Source organism: Suricata suricatta, chromosome 4, assembly GCF_006229205.1.
Source record: "Suricata suricatta isolate VVHF042 chromosome 4, meerkat_22Aug2017_6uvM2_HiC, whole genome shotgun sequence".
Lineage (NCBI taxonomy): Eukaryota > Metazoa > Chordata > Mammalia > Carnivora > Herpestidae > Suricata > Suricata suricatta.
In genome coordinates, this window is record NC_043703.1 from 43,377,589 (window position 1) to 43,396,793 (window position 19,205).

Sequence of the window (19,205 nt, forward strand, 5' to 3'; positions counted from 1 at the left end):
TGTGCCATACGATGAACTTGGCTTAAGGGTTCACTGAAATACAAGAGACAGCACAGAACTTGAGAATGTGTTAGTAAGAGGATGCTGGAAAGAACTTACCGGTGTTTAAACATGGACATGGGATTTTGCTTTCATTCCAGTTTGGTGAGGATAACAGATCAGAAGACAACTGACATTGAAAAGATACTTTTTTACGTACAGTTCCCCAAAGGAGGGGACATACCATAGGAAAGGACGCCGAGGCTGGTGGCAGGCAAAGAGCAAGGGGAAAGGGAAAAGTCTTTTTTTGTGGTTTCTCCAGGAAGGAATGGGCTTACTAGGTTTAGGACAGTTTGAATGATTTCACTGGAGTGTGGGGCTGCCCTTAGTTGTCTGCTGTCCGGTATGGGGGAGTTTAGGACAAGGGGCTAGTACTCTAGAGTGGTTAGTTTGCATATGAAAGCAGGGATCAAGGCAGTAATGCCCCAGAAGGCAAAACAACAGATACAGAATCTAGAAAAGTAGTTAATACAATAGGACCTGGCCTGGGGTCAGGGGACTCTGGGGACGGCACCAGAAAAGTGGGCTTCGCTCAGCACTGGATGTTGTCAGGAAGCAAGAACATTTTGTAATTGGATGTCTTTATTATCATTTTTATCTAGATGGCGGGACAAATGAAGCAGAACAAAAGCTGTACCTGGTAAACCAGCCGTGGTCGGTCCAGTGATGCCAGAAAAAGGGGACATTTGGTCTTTTTTGTGGCTTGGCTGATATACTTATTTCGGTTTTGAATTTTTTCTTATTTCGCTTGTTAACTTTTGATATTCAGACAGGATTATGGAGTTGTTTTGTTGTTTCTTGCTTCAGCATGGTCACAGTGACCTTGTCTGATGTCGCTATCCTGAGAAATTGGTCATGGGCAACAAGAGAGTTGAGCGCTAGGTCTCTCTCACACAATAATCCTAGAAGGTGAGTACAGTTCACCATTGAACAAAGCAGGGGTTGGAGTGCCAACCTCCATGTATAGTCAAAAATCCATGTATAATTTTTGACCCCCCCCAAAACTTAACTACTAATAGACTATCATTAACCAGAAGCCTCCCCAATAACATAAACAGTAGATTAAATATTTTGTGTATGTATTATATGCAGTACTCTTACAACAAAGTAACTTACAGAAAGGAGAATGCTTTTAAGAAAATCATAAGGAAAAGAAAAATATATTTACAATATTGTAAATATTGTAAAAAATCCGCCTGTATATAGAGTCGTGCAGTTAAACAGGCAAGTCATGTTGTTCAAGGGTCAACACAACTACTATTAAACCCAGTTCCCAGTTGGGGAAACAGACACAAGCTGATTTACCAACATCACAAAGTCAAGAAGCTGTAGCACGTTTGTTTCTAGCTATTTCATGATTCTACTTTCTCTCCGTGGTAAATACTACACAAACATAGCTGTTCTTTCTGAAACTATGTGCTGAAGATAGTGGGGGAAAGCAAGGCCAAGAGAAGAGGGTCTGGATAAACCACAAAAAACAATGTTCACTCCTCTGCAAATGTGTTTAAGTGAATGAACAAGTAATTTCATTGATGCATTGTAGTGTTACTCTCATAATATTAGTAGCTTTCTTTTATTGATGTCAAAAATCTAAGTAAAGAATCAGAGTCAGGGTTTAAAGCAGAAACATTTGAACCAGAAAATTCCATCTCAGTAACTGGACATAACCTTGCTAAGTAGGAACTATTTGCCATGATGGATCTAGGATTTAAGTTCTAAGAAGTGGTATGAATGGAATGTGGAAGGAACAATTCGGCTTATTTTACATAGCAGCTTACATACAGCATATGCCACAATTTTCTACCAAAGTGATAACTAAATTATAATCTGGCCAGGCCGAGATGTTTCTACCTCTGTTGTCCATGAACGAGGAAGTAGCAAATGGCCTGAATTCCTTGGGCCATGTTCCTCAGCAGGACAAAAAAAAAAAAAAAAAAAACCTTCTTAAAGCTTTTTTAAGGGCTACAAAGAAAAATGTAGATGATACAATTGTATATAAAGGGGGTTATTGTTTTGTGCATACCATGAAGTGACTATGTTTCATCTCAAAATGGAATGTTTCACATTCAAGGGTTATGAAAATCTTCAACCTTGTGATGATCACATGTGTCTGGATTCGTCTACTGAGTTTATGAGTTTTGGCGTGTTATACATCCAAAGCAACAGGTTAAGACAAACAGTACCAGTTATTTACTCAGTGCTCATAAACCTGACTACAAAAAAGAGGAGAGATATAAGAGTTTGTAAATACCCTGTAACTGTATTTATTTTAGGGTACATATGTCATGCAGATCTAATGTGAAATCAGTTGGGGAGAAACTACTGCATGTTTGGAAAAGATGCCATGTAAAGCTTAGAAGAATTCAAAGCACTGGAAAAATACCAAAGTTATTCATCAATCTCTTATTTCCCAAGAGATGTAAAAGATTTATAAAATTAAAACAAGTACCTATTAAGTAGCAAATTAAGCCTCGTGTACTAGAGAGACTTCTGTCAGCAGTTGAAAACTGTGTAGTAAATACAAAGAAAAAAATTGAGAGGGCTCAGACAGACAAACGTTTATAATAAAAAACACCTTGCACTTTTAAGGAAGTGCCTCGGTTTTCTGACAGATGAGAGTTTAACAATAGAAAATTTAGACACAGATACATATGCATAAAACCTCAGGCCACAGGAAGAGTTAGTCTAAGTAGTAGTAACACAACAATTATAACAACCTGTCCTTTGAGAATCAAGAGCTATACAAATAACAGCAACAATTCAAAGAGTGTCTAAAATGATCATAAAAATTATTAATAATTTTGTTAAAAATTTCCTAACAAGGACAATGGTAACTGTCAACACACCGTTAGCATAACCCAGTGAAGAGTGAAAAGTTATGAGCGTTTCTTTGGATGGAGTTGTAATATCCACTATTATTTCAGTGAGTTAGTAAGGAGCAAGAAAATATTCACCTTGGGTTCACAGTTTTTTTTATTGAGGTGTAACTGGCATACAGAAGAATGCATATATTTAATGGACCCATCTGATAAATTTTGGCATGTAATTACACGTGTGAAACCATCACCACAGTCAAGAGAATGAACATATCCGTGGCCCCAGAAAGTTTCCTCATGCCCTTTGGTGATTCCTCCCTCTCACTCCTCCTCAGCCTCAGCGAGCACTCATTGATCAGCTTTTGTCACTAGGGATTGCTTTGCATTTTTTATAGTTTCTACAAATGTAAGCCTCCAGTGTGTTTACTCTCTCATGCTTTTTCACTCAGGAAGTGACGTTGGTGGGGTGCTAGCCCCTTTCACTCAGCATAATTATTTTGTTGCTTTTTATTCCTAAATCGTACTTCATTTATAGATATACTACAATTTGTTTATCCCCTTACGTGTTTGTTGGGGAGGAAAAAGTTTTCTCTATCCTTCAAGATTCTTTTGGCTGGTCTAAGAATTAAACTGACATGAGACAGAGGCTCCATAAGAATATGAGAATCACAGGTAATCAGGCCAGAGGCTTTTGTGCTTTCCAGAGATAAGGAGAAGGGGGTTGGGGCGTGGGATGTCAAAGGGAAGGGAAACGATTCACAGAAATATGAAAAAGAGTAAATGTATGGTAAACAAATGTTAATGGGACATAGAGAGGAATTTTAACAGACTTTGTTAAAGTTCCTGTCTACCACTCCTAGTTCATAATTATCTATGGTGACAGCTCCTTTCGTGGAGCAGGTCTTCTATCCAAATTCCTTTAGGTTTTTTTTTTTTAATGTTCATTTATTTGATTTTGAGAAAGAGACAGAGAGCATGAGTGAGGGAGGGGCAGAGAGAAAGGGAGAGAGAATTCCAAGCAGGCTCCCTACTATCAGCACATAGCCTGAGACAGAGCTCAATCCCATGAACTGGTAGATCATGACATGAACCCAAACCAAGAGTTGGACACTCAACCAACTGAGCCATCCAGGTGCCCCCTCTATCTCAATTCTTTTTTTTTTTAATCCTTTTTTATGGTTTTTATTTTTTATTTTTGAGAGACAGAGACAGCGCGAGCAGGGGAGGGTCAGAGAGAGAGGGAGACACAGAATCTGAAGCAGGCTCCAGGCTCTGAGCTAGCTGTCAGCACAGAGCCCAACGCGGGGCTCGAACCCACACACCGTGAGATCGTGACCTGAGTTGAAGCCGGATGCTTAACCGACTCAACCACCCAGGCGCCCCTATCTCAATTCTTTTAAGCAGTTAGGAGGAAGATCAAAGGTTCTTCCTGAACCTTCTGTTTCTTAAATATTATCAGTCATTGCCAAAGAAACATATATTCGGGTGACAAATTTTTGCTCCCCTACATGTTAACAGATTCGGGGTTGTTTCCAGTTTGGAGCTATTACATATAAAGACACTATAAACATTCATGTACAAATCTAAGGATGAACATACGCTTTCATTATCATGAGTAAACAGGAGTAAAATGACTGGATCATACAATAAGTATATGTTTAACATTTTAAGAGTCTGCCAAACCATTTCCCAAACAGTTGATACCATTTCATATCCTCACCAGCATGTATAAGAGTTCCAGTTCTTCCACAACTTGGTGGGTGGGACTTTTCAATTTTGATCCTATTAATATGTGTGCAGTTGTTACCTGTTATGGTTTTAATTTGCATTTCCTTAATGTTCAGCATCTTTTCGTATGCTTAGTTGCCATCTGTATATCTTCTTTGGTCAACTGTATGTTTGAATCTTTTGCCTATTTTTTATTGATTTGTTTTCTTACTGGGTTTTGAGGATTCTTTATATATTCTGTGTAGAAGTCCTTTATCAGATATGTGATTCACAAATATATTTTTCCAAGTCTGTGTCTTGTCTTTCCAGTCTTTTAATAGTGTCTTTGAAAAATAGAAATTCTTAATTTGATTAAGAACTATATTTATCAACTGGTTCTTTTATGGATCATGGTTTTGGTATATATAGAGTTTAGAACTCTGTCTACAGGCAAAATCATAAAAATTTCCTGTGGTTTCTCCCAGCTTTAGGTATATCTAGGTTTATGAGCCATTTCCTGATATCCTGGCCGCAAAATCTTCCTGCCCCGTCTTCCCTAAAGTCTCTCCTCCATTTCTCAAGTCACAGCGAACAGCGTACACTGCCTGGGTCTCCCCTCCCTGCACCACGGTCTCAAAACTTCCTCTAGGCGGTTGTCCGCAGCAGTGGCAGGGCTCACCTCGTTGCTTCCCATCCGTCAGGACTCAAGGTACCTTGTTGCCTGTGTCCAGTGTCTTCAGTTCCAGTGTTTCATACATTTTGTCTAGTTCTTTACAAGTGTTTCAGGCACGAAGGCAAATCCATTCTCTGTTGCTTTACCCTGACCATAAGCAGAAACCCTATAAAACCTTAAACTTTAACAAAATTCTTTCTTTAATGATGAAAGGGCAAGAGTTCACCACTTGTAATTAAGCTTTGTTTTTTTCCTATAAAACCCCAAAGCACTTAGCCTGTGATAAGTATGGATATTTCTGTACTCCTCAACATAAAAACAGGTATCCTAAAAAGAAAATCCTGTTTGCCCTTTCCTAAGGGTATTTTTCCTAACAACAGCTTTTCTAAAATTATTATTTAAATAAAAACACCCTACCTAGACCCTGAAACACGGGCAGCTACTCTCTCTCGAAGCCATTTATAAGACTTACTGAGGGTGGCCCAGCAGTCTCTGAATTGAATCATTATATTACTTCAGTGAAGGCCATCCTAATATGAAACGAAATATGATGCTATTAGAGTTCTCTCAAGTTATAATGTTCACTATCCAGGATTATATAATGTGCACCTGACAATACTAGCAAGCCAGGGCTTGAGACTTTAACCTACATTATCAGTCTAACTGATAAACTGTTATCTGGAAAGAAGGCAGATGGAAAAATGAGCAAAGAAAAGCGAAAGGAGTTATCATGTGCCAGAAAGTCCATCCACTGCCCAGAGACCACCCTGAGATCATTTAGCAAAAAACTCTTAACATAAGGGGTAATAATGCTAGGCTCCCTACGTTCTGGGTGGGGTGGGAATTCTCTGCTTTCTTGGAGAATGAGAGCTGAAAGAGTCTGTTCTTCCTTTTCAGCTATTTCCCTAAGAGCTCTTTCCTTTGTTTAACATCCTTTAATATCTTTATTTTGACTTTCCACTTCCCTTTTGACCACTATGTTCCCCTTTGACCACTAGTTCCACTAGATTTTGTCAAGGGAAACAGTTTCACCCTCTTGTGAGCAGAATCTTGAAGTCTTTTTGAGCCCCATAGTGTCCAGGTAGCAAACCCAGCTTTCCTCGGGAATTCTACAGACCAGAGGCATCCAGGTCTTCTGTGGCAGGCACTGTGCTACTGGTGTGTTTCATGTCTATGTTCTCAAAGGACACAGAATAAATGGGACAAAAATAAATGTTCGCCAAATGTGTCTCTTTATGAGCCTCGTCATTCCTCAGATTTGAAAACACTTAGGTATCAGTTAGCTGTGCTTCAGCAATGGGGGCCCAAATATCCCTTACAGAGGACTCTTTTATTGAAGCAGTTCACTGTGACCCTATTTTCTTTTACGGAGTGTGCTAGGCCTTCTGCCCACGCTTGTTGACAAACCTGGCAAATGGGGGATCTGGAGATTGAGCTCTTGTGCGAGGTCCACGCCGCCTGCCTCCCTGTGCTGCTGGTGTTGGGTCCTGGGGGTGCTCTGGGACCTCCTGCCCCTCCCTCATCCCTCCTGGAGCACGCCCTTGTTTGTTAGGCATGGAGCGACAGACGGTCCTGAGTCCACCTCCATCCAACGAGGACCTGTCCCAGCCACATGTGGAATCTGTTCCTCTGGCTGAACACCTCCTTAACTGCACTTTGTCCTTCCGTTTATATAAACTATATGACACCAAACTCTAAATTGTCCTGCTGTAGTTAAAACAAGTGAGGGGCTCCTGGCTGGCTCATTGGTTAAGCATCTGACTCTTGGTTTTGGCTCGGGTCATGATCTCGTGGTTCATGAATTTGAGCCCCACATTGGGCTCCATGCTGACAGCACAGAGCCTGCTTGGGATTCTCACTCTCTCTCTGTCCTTTCCTGGCGCACATTCTCTTTCTCTCAAAATAAACTAAAATGAAAAGAAAAGAATAAAAAAGAAATTGAGATAGCCCTCTTTTCTTTCTTATTTCTATAAAACCGTTTTTGAGGTCTGTGGTCTTGTCTTTTTATGTTTATGCAAAATATGGTCTAAATGAGTTTTTTTTTTTAATATGTAGCATTTCATTTCAAGTGTTCCTGGATAGAGCAAAATGACAAATATTCTGCCACATTTTACTTTTGGAAAACTGCCTACACTATCTACCCCCAAAAGAGACAAGAGACAGGGCGTATGGAAGGCTGTCTAAGCCATGTGCCGACATGCTAACTCACTCACATGTGGGGCAGGACCTTGTTCCCCTGCACGTGTCAGTCTGGCTCAGCGCTGGTCACAGCGGGAGGACCTCCCTTTTCACCATCACATCATGCACTTTCCAGCTTTGTTCCTTCTGGGGTTACTTCCGGCAGTCAGCCCTGGGGTTAGGTACAGAGTGTTGGCTGAGAGTCACAAGGACAGGCCCACGAGAGAAGTGAATTACAGAGACACGAGGAGATATAGGAGGCTGGCGGGGTGGCCGTTATGGCCCAAGCCTGGGAGGTCAGATAAACTACAACTTCTTTATTTAGAAGGTCAGAGACAGCCTCATAGTCCTAAAAAGCTCGAAGTGACTAGAGAGAAAGAGGGAAGCAGAGAGGGAGGGAGGAAGAAAATAGGGAGAGGGAAGGAGGGAGAGAAAAGAAGAGGGGAGGAGCTCAAGGGAATCCTCTTCTGGCCAAAATAAATGACAAAAGTCAGTACTCTGCTTTGAAGTAGTAAGGGATTCTCTTAGAGCCTACCAAGTCTTAGTTTTCTTCAGTTATTAGCTGACAGTTGTTTCTATAGTATTTTACTTATTTTAAAGTTTACTTATTTTGAGAGAGAGAGAGAGGGAGGGAGGGAGGGGGGGAGGGAGGGAGGGAAGGAAATCCCAAGCAGGCTCCATGCTGTCTGCACAGAGCCCGACGTGGGGCTTGATCCCATGAACTGTGAGATCATGACCTGAGCTGAAGTTGGACACTTAACTGACTGAGCCACCCAGGTCTTAATAAGTGAAAGGATAGGAGAGACGTGGTTGGCAGTCCCAACCATCCCACGTGGCGGGTGTCATGCAAAGCCAACCGATAAGGGCGCTAGATGGCGAGTGCTAGCAGGGGAACACGTCAGGCTTGTTGACAGCACCGTACCCAGGACCCTGTTAGTACTCACTAAGTACTGACTGAACACATTCAGAAACATCCATTTTTGAACTGTACTTAAAATCATTTTTTTCCTTTGAAAGGAGAAGAGAGAAACTGAGCTAAGAGGAGGAAGAAAAGAGAGGGACCGTGAGTCAGGGAGAGAAGACGCCGCCACAGAAGTAGGAGGAAAAGTCAACCGTGAACATCATCCCTTACGGTGATGACAAATCGTGGGACCAACCTCAGGGGCTAATTCACGTGGCGGAGTGTATCCGCGGCTGCCCGTAGTTACGGGAAGTCACAGTGCAGCTTGGCTCTGGGGTACTAGGCTCGGTACATCTTGCTCTGTGAGGAACGGGGCTCCTGCCCTGCTGTGTTCCCGTGGCCACAGTGAGGCTGGCCCCCTTGCTGAATGTAAACCTTCAGGTCAGATCACATATATCCAATTTTTCATACAGAACGGTTCTTACGGACTGACGAGTTATCGCCGCTAGATGTAACTAGTGCCACCCATCGAGGATCTTCTGGATAACACTGTACTTGCTATCAGTGTTCCATCTGTGAAACAAGACAGCGTGCAGAACCACTACCTCAAGTTTAAGCTCTTCTGCGTCTTCCCTTACCAGCTGTCAAACTGATCATAACTACCATAGCTCTTCCTCTGGTTCTCAACCCAGGAGACAGTTTAGATCCCTTGGAGAACTGTTCAAAAACACCAAGCCGATGTCATCCCTTTCCTAGTTGATCATGATGCACAGCAATGGTAAAGAACAAAAGACAGACAAGGGAAAACTCAATGGGGCTAGCCACGTCATTTTCACCCGCCCCCTTTCACACATTATGATGTTGTAAGAACAATAAAGTGTGGGTTAATAACGAAAATGTAGAATTAACAGGCCTTGAGCAAGAGCCGAACGCCCTCTCCTTCAAAGCAAAGTATGACATTCTGTCAATTACTTTGACCAGAGGATTTTGAAAACAAAATCCTTCCTTCCTTCTACCTCTCCCTTCCTTCCCTCCCTCCCTCTCTTGCTTCCTCCTTTCCTTCTTTCCTCCTTCCTTCCTTCCTATTCTTTCTTTTTAACTGTTCTCTTCTGGCTTCACAGGATTGAGACTGTGGGAAGACTGTCTTCGTCCTATTACACAAAGTTTATGGTTTAGACATATTTGTTCTCTGTAATTGACATTCTGGTCTCCCTCTCCTTTTGGCAAGTATCTTGGCTTTCAACACACGTAACTTCTGTGTCAAGATGTGCTTCCACCTCCACTTATAATATCGAAGCGCCTTGGATTGGGCCTAAACTAATCCACAGACCCTTGCTGAAGTCACTGGTTCACAGGCAGAAAAGAGGACGATACAGGTAAATGCAGTCTCAGGGGAAAGGCTCCTTTTCTCTTTCAAGTGCACTTCTGGAAGCGACCCCAACCCCGTCCCTGCACCTCATAGCTCTGGGAGTTGAAGCCATCTCACGGTCCCACGGCACAGCCTGCCGTAGAATGAAGCTGATGCCAGAGAAAGCAAAAAGGAGAGATGCAAAGAATCAGGGTCTTTGGTGACAACTCTGAGTCACTGAGTTAAACCAACTGAAGCCTCCTGAGCTTCTGGTAGTTCAGCGAGCCAAGAAATTCCATTTAGTGTCTAAGCCGGTTTGAGTTGGGTTTTCCATTATCTACAACCAGACGCATCCTGAAAGATCCACTGCAAATTTTGAAAGGAAGGGAATGCCTGGTTTTTAATGGAATTATGTTTGAAAAAGCTGGCAGAGTGCTGAACACCACATGTTCAAGCTTTAAGCACTTTTTGCTCATCTCTCCAGCTATCGCCTCACCCGGACTGCTAACTGGCTGCAGCTTGTTTTGCACAACACCTGGCACGCTGTCAGTCAGGTTATTCTGTAATCATGGGGTGAATCAGGGTCTTCAGTATGTTGTGATTCTAGTCTATAATATGTGGTTGACACCAGACAAACAAGAAAGATAATATTCAGCAAATAAAACATACAGTAAAACAACGTATATAACAGCGCACTGGTTTTATTGATGGCAGAAGAAAAGATACTCCTTCACTTGTAAAAGGTACTTGCTTAAGTTAACTTAGTATTTTTCCCCATTCTCCATGTGGGCTGGATGTTTTTCCCTCTAAAATCTGTTCTTCTGTTCTCCAGTAATAATATCCATCATGGCTGCACCTTATTCTGAAGGGAGCGTAGGAGGTCTATCAACAGGTTCTGGCCAGGGTGTTTCTTTCAGTCAGTGGCTCCTTTCTTCACAAAGACTCTTATCTAAAAAGAGAGGAGGAAGGTGAGCTTGGATCCTCAAACTGTCTTTTCCGTACTCAAGATACACTTTTGCTGAAACATATGTAAATGTGGAGAGCTTGTATAAACATCAACAGATCTCAAGTAGAATACACTGGGCACTGTTGTCCAATTTATAAACATAATTTCTATAAATCAATATAGAAACAAAAACCAAACTCTTCCAAAACAATTTTTCTTCTAGGAATTCTTAGAGTCCATGTCTGTCATTGTGAGCCCCATTGTTGGCATGCGCTGTCAGGAATTTGGGATAACTGAGTAGTGTTTAACAGAGGATGGCCTAAAAAAGATGTCGTCTCCCAATGACCCACTTCCCCGCCCCTGCCTCCCCCCGCTTCCCCTGCGCACACCTCTGGGTCGGTTCGGTCCACACAGGTAATGGAGGGGTCTGTCGCCTGGCCCCCTGGCTCCCAGTCTTTACCAGGCACCGCTTTGGGTGCACTTCTTTGGGTTGTAATGACAGAAAGAGCTGAGAGAAGCGGAGGGAGAAGCCTGTTGGCCCTGGTCGCATTGCGGCCTCATGCGTGGAAGACGCCGGGGTCAGGGACGGGCAGAGCGCCCGGGCTGCACACATGCAGCTCCAAGTCTTCCGGAGTAAGTGTCCTGCTCGGGAAATGAGTTTTGGGCACTGCGATCCTCACATGCCGCCTATCCTGCTGGCACGAGAGGGCTCTATCTTCAGAGCAATCCTTTCCCTGACCCTGATTTTAAGTGTTGCAAAGGGATACTGGACCAGATTAAAAAAAAAAAAAAAAAGACATTTAAAAATGTATCTTTTACCAGCTGAAAATGGTGTTAAACCTGGATTTCAAAACAAAACTAGCATTTAGGTAGCATGTCTATGCTTAGCTCTCGGTTCCGTGGTTTCTGGCTGATACGTGAAAGCATGAAGACCATTTTTCATCACACAAATGAGAAACTAGAAGCAAAACTCAAAGTGAGTCAGCATTAATTAAACCACCCCCTGCGCTGAGCCTTGGTGGCCCGGGGAGGGAGCGGACTTCATGCTGATGTGTCTTACAAAGTCTTCCCACCCGTCTGCCATTCCCCTCTGTTCACGGCAGGACGGGGACACTTCCACCTGAACACTGCGATAGCTTCTGACAGGCTTTCCCGTGGATTACAGGGCAGGAGCCTACCCAACAGCAGTTTTCCCTAAGCTTAATGCTGATCATATTACTCTTATTCAGAGGTTCATTATCACCAAACACATCAAACTCTTAATGCGTCTAAAGCTGCATTCTTGTGTCGCCACCAATCAGTATGTTTAACGTGCACTGTTTGGGTTCACACATTCTGGCGCCACAGGAAGCCGCTTCCCGTGACCTCTGCCCCTCCGCCTTCTGGATGTCTTCAGGGGGCTCCATGAAAATGAAGCTTCACGCTTATTCCTGAGGCCTGCCCCCACTAATTGGTATCTAGTTCCCAGCACTCAGTCATGCACATAGTTATGGTCAGTTTCACTGACTAAGAACTCTGTATAATTTCCCCATCCATATCTACTCATATTTCTGAGTTGTCTGTGACAATTATGACAAGTCCAGGAAGGAGAAGTTTGGAATTTGGGCCCTCTCTCCCCGCAAGGCTCAGATCTGACTTGCCACTGCTTTGCCTCAGACTTGGGCCTATTTGCCCAAGCTGCTCCCTGGAAACTTCCCCTTCTCCCACCTCACCCCGCCTCCCAGGGATCTCCTGCTGGTGCTAGTCACTGATGGGGTGCTTAGGACCAAGACCAAGTAGAATCCAGTTCCCTCTCCTCCAGGGAAGTGTATGTGCATGTGAGGAGGTGGTGGTGGTGGGATAGAGGGCTTAAAAAAACCCATAAACCTTTCAGCACAATCAAGGAATGTATAAATTGTATAATTTCAAAACTTTACCAAGAACTTTATCAAAATATACTTATTTAATAAACACTTACTGAACAGCTACTATGTGTCATTTATCACCTAGCAAACTATCTGAAACATTAAGAAAAAGTAGGACTATGAAATTATGGATTTTTTAAAAAGTGAGAATAGAAAGCGCCATAAGTGTTTCTTACTATCTTGAATAATTTTAGATAACAAAACCTGAAAAAACTTTCAGCACATGTTAGAATTCATACTTATATCCGCTGGAAGTCAATGGCCGGCTACAATGTCTATCTTCTTTTTCAATGCTTAAGTTAACGGAAACCAGGAATGAGGAAATAAAAATATCTTTTCTCTCAAGAAGAAAATAATATATTTGTTGCGTGACAAGAACGAAAAGTATAACTCTTACTATTGTGGAACTTCCCATTCAAATAGAGTATATCAGAGAGAATTCTACTTCATAATCTTTTCATGTTTGAATTAAAATAAAAAATAATTTTCTTCAACCAAGATCATGAGTCTTGATTATTTATTTATTTTTCAGAGTAAATTTTGTAGTGAGATGTTTTTCTAGTGATATCATCATGAAACTGCCTCCCCCCCAGCCCAGCCCACCAGCAAAATCATTCTTACTGAAGTCAGGAATCCAGAATCCCTGTGTCACACATTTCCCAAGTCACCAGTACAATCCAAAGCAAGCGTCTGGGGAAAATGGGCGCTTTAATCCGGGGAACACAGAAAACCACGAACATTGTGCCGTTTCAGTTGATTGGGAACAGTCTGCAGAGTACTGTTTGGCATCACGGAGCTACAGTCACTGTGGGGCTCTGGTCCCTGACGTAAGCAGTATGCTCTTCTTCAGAGGAAGTTTTCCATGGAAGCCTAACCTAGAAAACTTAGGAAAGAAACTAAAGAAGGGCCAAGAGGATGGAGTCGCAGGCTTTCGGCTGCAGCCTCACTCCCTCTCACGACCTGTCCACTCCCAGCCCTGCCTGACCCTGTCCACCTTCTACTCTGCAGCCCCAGGACACCCCTGAGGAGTCCCGGTCCTGCACCCACTGCCCTAGAGCAATCAGGAAGTTGAGACCCTTCAGCTCTATTTTCATAAACATTTTTAATGTTTTATCTATTTTTGAGAGAGAGAGAGAGAGAGAGCCAGTGGGGGAGGGTGAAGAGAGAGGGAGACACTGATCTCAAGCAGCTCCAGGCTCTGAGCTGTCAGCACAGAACTGATGAGGGGCTCGAACGCACAAACTGGAAATCACGGCCTGAGCCCCGGGCACTTAACTGACTGAGCCACCCGGCCGCCCCACGTCAGCCGTATTTTAAAATCTTGTTTTAAACAATTTAGAAACCCTCAGAAAGCTGTGAGGGACTTCTCAGTTTTCATTCCCCTTAAAAGTGATTTGATTGTAAGCGGACTGAACTTATGCTAAAAGTGGATGTTCAGTCTTGCACGATGTAAAGTTGTGGAAGTCCTTACATATACTTTGATTCTGCTTTGGTCAGTTCTTGCTACAGAAAAATGCCCAAAGTTGAGAAGTAGTCCTATGATACTTCGGGTGGCAGGTCACTTCCGTTTACTCGATGGCCTTGTATTAAGCACGAAGAAAAGCCAGCGATAAGAGGAAAAAGATGCTACTCTGGCCGGCTCCAGTAAGTCAGCAGGCAGGTAGCATGAGACTTCCATCCAGGCGGACCACTGCATAAGGAGCTAAGGACAGAGGCTAGAAGAGAACGCGCCTTCACTCAGGATGACAGCACTAATTTGTGACCTGCCCAGGGGCTCTAAGACTGTGTGTACTGACCAGCACAAACACAACGTGAGACACATATGTAATTTCAAATTTCCCTCTAGACTTAAAGTACAAATAGGTGAAAGTAAGTAACCTTAACAACATATTTTATTTACTCTGATCTATCAAAAATATTCTTGTTTCAATACATAAATACTGAAAATTACTAATATTTAAACTAAGTCTTTAAAACCTGATGTGCATTCTTCATTTATAGGACATCTCAACTCAGACTAGCTGCATTTCAAGTGCTAAAAAGCCACAGCTGGTTTAAAAAATTCACAGTCACTTAGGAGGGGGGAAATACAATGTGGATAACAACCTTAACAAAATGAATAGATGAAATGAGAAATTGAGAACCATTTCTTTAAATTCTCAAGGGTCTTGTTACTGAGAGGAGACTGAGAAAAAGATATAGTTAAGTCTAAAATAGTCTCATCGTCTTTACAGTGATATATAACAAAAGCTGTAATGGAGGAAACTCTGAATATATTCAAAAATCCTGCCATAATGAAAAACAGAAATGTTACCAAAGATGACAAAAGTAGTACCTTCTAATAACACATGAAAAAATAAGGTCTTTGTTGATCAAAATGAGATGCCTTAGATTGCTCCCATAATTTCCTGACTTTTTTGTTATATTTTCCCTCCTTCCTATTGAAGGTGATTTTCAGATAGCACGTCTCTGACACTCTGAGATGGAAGTTTCTGGATTGATAGCACAGAGCCCCCACATCACATCTCTGTAAGTAATCATGTTACCTTCACCCAATTCCTGAAGACATACTGTGAGATACTTCCTCTTTCTTAAAAAGGATTGAAATTAGTTAAACAATAAAAAACAATTATCCAAGTTGGAAATTATCAGGTCCTTTGTTTCTCTTTATTTTCTTCCTGCTTTCAGACTTACTGACATTTCACTGGTGGGCATCACCTCTGACAGAAGAGAGTTAAGTATAGAGAAAAGAGGAGACTAGGGGTTACATTTGTGAGGAAAGCCTTGGTGGAAAAGTAGCTTGTAACTATGCATGATCTTACAAACGTTAGAACGGAAAGGTCTGAAATGTCAGTTTTTTCTATGATGTTATGAAATATTAATAATTGGACTTACATATTTAGCATAAATAGCATCTTCCTTTATATGGAAACCACCTCAGAATGTCAACCTTACCTTCTCATATTAGTTCCGCGCCCGGGGAGGTTGGTAAAACTGCTGTGTTGGCCGAGTGGACCTTCTTGGCTGACCATCACCTCCTCTACGGAACTCGAGCGTTTGGTCATAGGTGGCTTCTTCCTCCTATTTGCAAAAAGTGGTGATTTAAACAGGTTCAAAATAGCTCCAAGTTTCCTAAGTTAATAACTTTATGGTGCCGATTTTGGTATGCCCTCTTAAGCTGCCTTGGGATTCACATCTGTCAACTTTTATAACAGAGGGAGGCAAGGGGAAAGAAGAAAATAAATAAAGGCAGGGACATTGTTAAAAATCTTTTGGTCCTTGATAACAGAGGAATGAACTTGACAATGGAAAGATCAGAATCAAATTTAATTCTAGAAAAGGAAACTATCTCCACATAATAGCAGTGATTATCTCACCAAATGATTTGACACAAGGGCATGAAAACACAGAAAAGCAAGCATTATAATAAAAATTTTCCTGAATATTTGGGCTTCTAGATATTTCTAGGTATTTGTCATGGAAGGGGATTTTGGTAAGATATGGGAAAGGAGTTGAAGAGCCAGAGAACGTTCACCAGCTGTCTGTCCTCTGATGAAATCTCCATCGTTAAGAACCTTACATCTAGAGACAGGAAAAAATAATGGATTGGGATGAGGAGGGAAATACAATTTGCATATAAAGAAAGCGTCATGCAAGACATAGCAATCGCCAAATTGAGACACAAACGATTTTCTTCTCATTTTCTTTCTTATTGAGGGGACAGATCTATCAGCTCAAGGAATAGCATGGAAAAATTAGGAGAAGCAGATTAAACAGCAGAAAGAATACAGTTAATTGTATTTGAAAAGAACTTAGAAGCAAAAGAAGTGTAGCCAAGGCCGGGCTGGTTTCTTACTGAGTGCTGCCACCCTGTTATTTCAGTATTTTTAAATTGATGCAGCTATGAAGTCTGTTCCCTCCTAAAGACAGAAAAAAAATGGCTCTCCGTTTTGTTTATGAAAGACACAGCATCTATGTCAAAAGTGGAGTTTAAATTCCAACGGAATTATCAGAGCACAATAATTTGCATGATTTTGGAGACGTATCCCATTTGTTCCCCTTCCTCCTCACTTTATCTCTGAATCCTCTTTCCCCAAAAGACTGCTTTCCTTTGCTCCTATTAATAACATAAGAAGTTATATGAGAGACTGAGTTCTAGTCTTCAAATTTTACAGATCTATTATAATTTGACCTGAGAGAAACAGAAAAATGCTAAGATAATTTGATCAAATCCTATTATTTAGAAATGATCATTTAATATATAGCACGAACCTAACTCTTATTCTTAGGCATCCTCTCCGATATTCTTAAGAAAGAACCATTATTTGCATTTTGTACAAAGGACATTGAAGCCCAGGAAAACTTTGTAACTCTGCCCTAATACTTCTAAGGCAAACCTGGATTTTGATTCAAATGCAACAGCTTAAATCTTTACATCTCAGTCTGTATGTAAAAGAAATAAACCAATAGCCAAAAATTAATGATAATCTTTAAAGGGCCGTCATCACCTAAATGAGAGAATGGAGAAATTTGACAATGTACCGGCATAACTCAATAATTGCCTTTTAGAGACAAGCTTTCAGGTTAGCTCTCCTTTCCTTGACAATCAATCTCAAAATGGTTAGGAGGGTCAGGTATAAGGTCTATAATTTAGTAAAGCAATTAAATGCAAGAAGAAAAATTAAAAAGCGTTCAGGAAAGGAGAGAATTATTTTTTATTATTCTGGTCACTGTTCTGAATGATGGTCAATTATGGCTAAATTTGAAAAAAGGCTAATTTTATGACATGGCAACATTTAAAGCTTTGTATATTAACTGAGAAGAATGAAAATATATTTGTTACTATAGTAGATGAAGTAATTATTTTAGGAATTAGAATGGAATGCTTTTTTATCCTCCATACCCCACTTCAGAACTGGCTTAGAGGACATCTAAAAATCTGTACTTTATCAATAGAAACCACTGTTAAAGGAGGAAGCTACATTTGTTGAGTGATGGAGCTGGATCTGTATAATAGGACATTGCTATCTGAAAAGCTGTCTCTACTGCGTGTAAAAGATCCACGGACTATACTAGCCAGAGCCAATTAAATGGTTTTATAAAGATGGCCGACCATGCGTTTTTTTTCACGTTATTTGAGGTCTTCACAATCTATTTATACAAGATAGAAGCAAAACATAAAAATGATTCTGACAGCTTGGTTTCCAGTGATTGTCAAAGGCACAATCTTGCCTTTTTAGCTTTTAAATATTCCTCTTGCAGAGTACTTGAGGGCAAACCTGGTCACCCACGGAAACTACTTCCTATACGCCATAGCTAGTAAGGCTTGAAACTGAAGGAATACCTCTTTCCATTTTATATAATACACAACTCAACTTAATAGATGAGTTTACCTGGAGTCATCTTTGAATGACACTTGTACCTAATTTTTCCTTTTAACTTTTCTTCTTCTTTTAGGTTTTGCTACTTTGTAATAGATTTAAATCTCAAAAAATTAAAAAATATGATAGTTCACAAGCCTGTTTTTTAAATTCTGACACTATGTTTGAGCTGGCACAGTCCTGGAAGGCCATAGAGTCTGTCCTTCCCCTTAGATCTGACAGACAAGGAATCTCTAAACCCCGAGAGGCAAACTCATTGTTCCACGTCACACAGCTTAGGCCAGGAAGAGTCAGGACCAGTGCCATTCTGTTTCTGACTCTCAGGCAAGATTCTTTAAAAACCTTGTGATAATTTTCATAAAATGAAACTGACCAATGTCATCTTCACCTAAATTCTGAGATTCAGAACTATTTCTTGGGACTCAGAATTTTGCCCACCTCAGCCATGTTTTCAAATTAATCTGGTTTAAAAATACTACATAACTAATACTCCAAATGCATCCTCTGTCATGCCAATGTTTACTAGTTTAATGCTCCTTTTAATGAGAAGATACAATATGTAATAATCACTGTGTCATCAAGAATGAATGGAATGATATTTTGAAGAAAATAAAAAGTCCACCAGTGCAAAAATGAGATGCACAAGTTCATCTATAAAACATGTCTGACAGGTCACATCTTTCCTGTGATGATCTTCAGTCTCTCATCAGTGTGCACTATATCTGGAGTGAGAGCACAAATACATATTCCCTCACTTGTAAATGGGCTTTGGTACAAAAGCTCATTATCAATTAGTCACTCAGAATCTGGAACATACCTCAGTAAAAGATATGTGACATTTACATACAGGTCAGTCAGGTTCTCTGTTCTACAAGGTGAAGTGCAAAAAACAAACAAACCAAAAAAAAAAAAAAAAAACCACACCCAACCCCAAAAAAGTGAAAAAGCAAGGTGAAGTGCAACTAACCATATAAATGAGTATTTTAAGGAAGGTGTTGGATCAGTGGTTCTCAATAAAAGTGATTTTGCCCCCCAGGTGACCTTCGCCACTGTCTGGAGACAGTTTTGGTTGCTACAACTGATGGATGGTCCTGGCATCTAGTGGGTTGGAAGATATTTTTGGTTGTTAGAAACCGAGAGGGTAGGGTGTGGGGGAGTTGTTACTACATCTAATGGGTGGAGGCCAGCGATGTCACTAAATATCCCACAAGACACACGGCAGCCTATACAACAAAGAACTACCCAGTCCTAATGCCAACGGTGCCAGGGTTGAAAAACCCTAGGCTAGGCCAATGGAGGAGGAGGAAACTTT

General features: G+C 41.2%; 1 protein-coding gene across 1 annotated transcript in view; it reads right to left on the reverse strand.

Annotated features, from left to right (window-relative positions):
- Window positions 1–10,343: 10,343 nt before the first annotated feature.
- Window positions 10,344–19,205, reverse strand: part of TDRD3 (tudor domain containing 3) — a 163,385-nt gene continuing 154,523 nt past the window's right edge. The window contains 2 exon segments of the mRNA XM_029936632.1: window positions 10,344–10,611; window positions 15,468–15,593. Of these exon segments, the coding sequence (XP_029792492.1) occupies window positions 15,477–15,593 (117 nt within the window). The 3' untranslated portion in view covers window positions 10,344–10,611; window positions 15,468–15,476.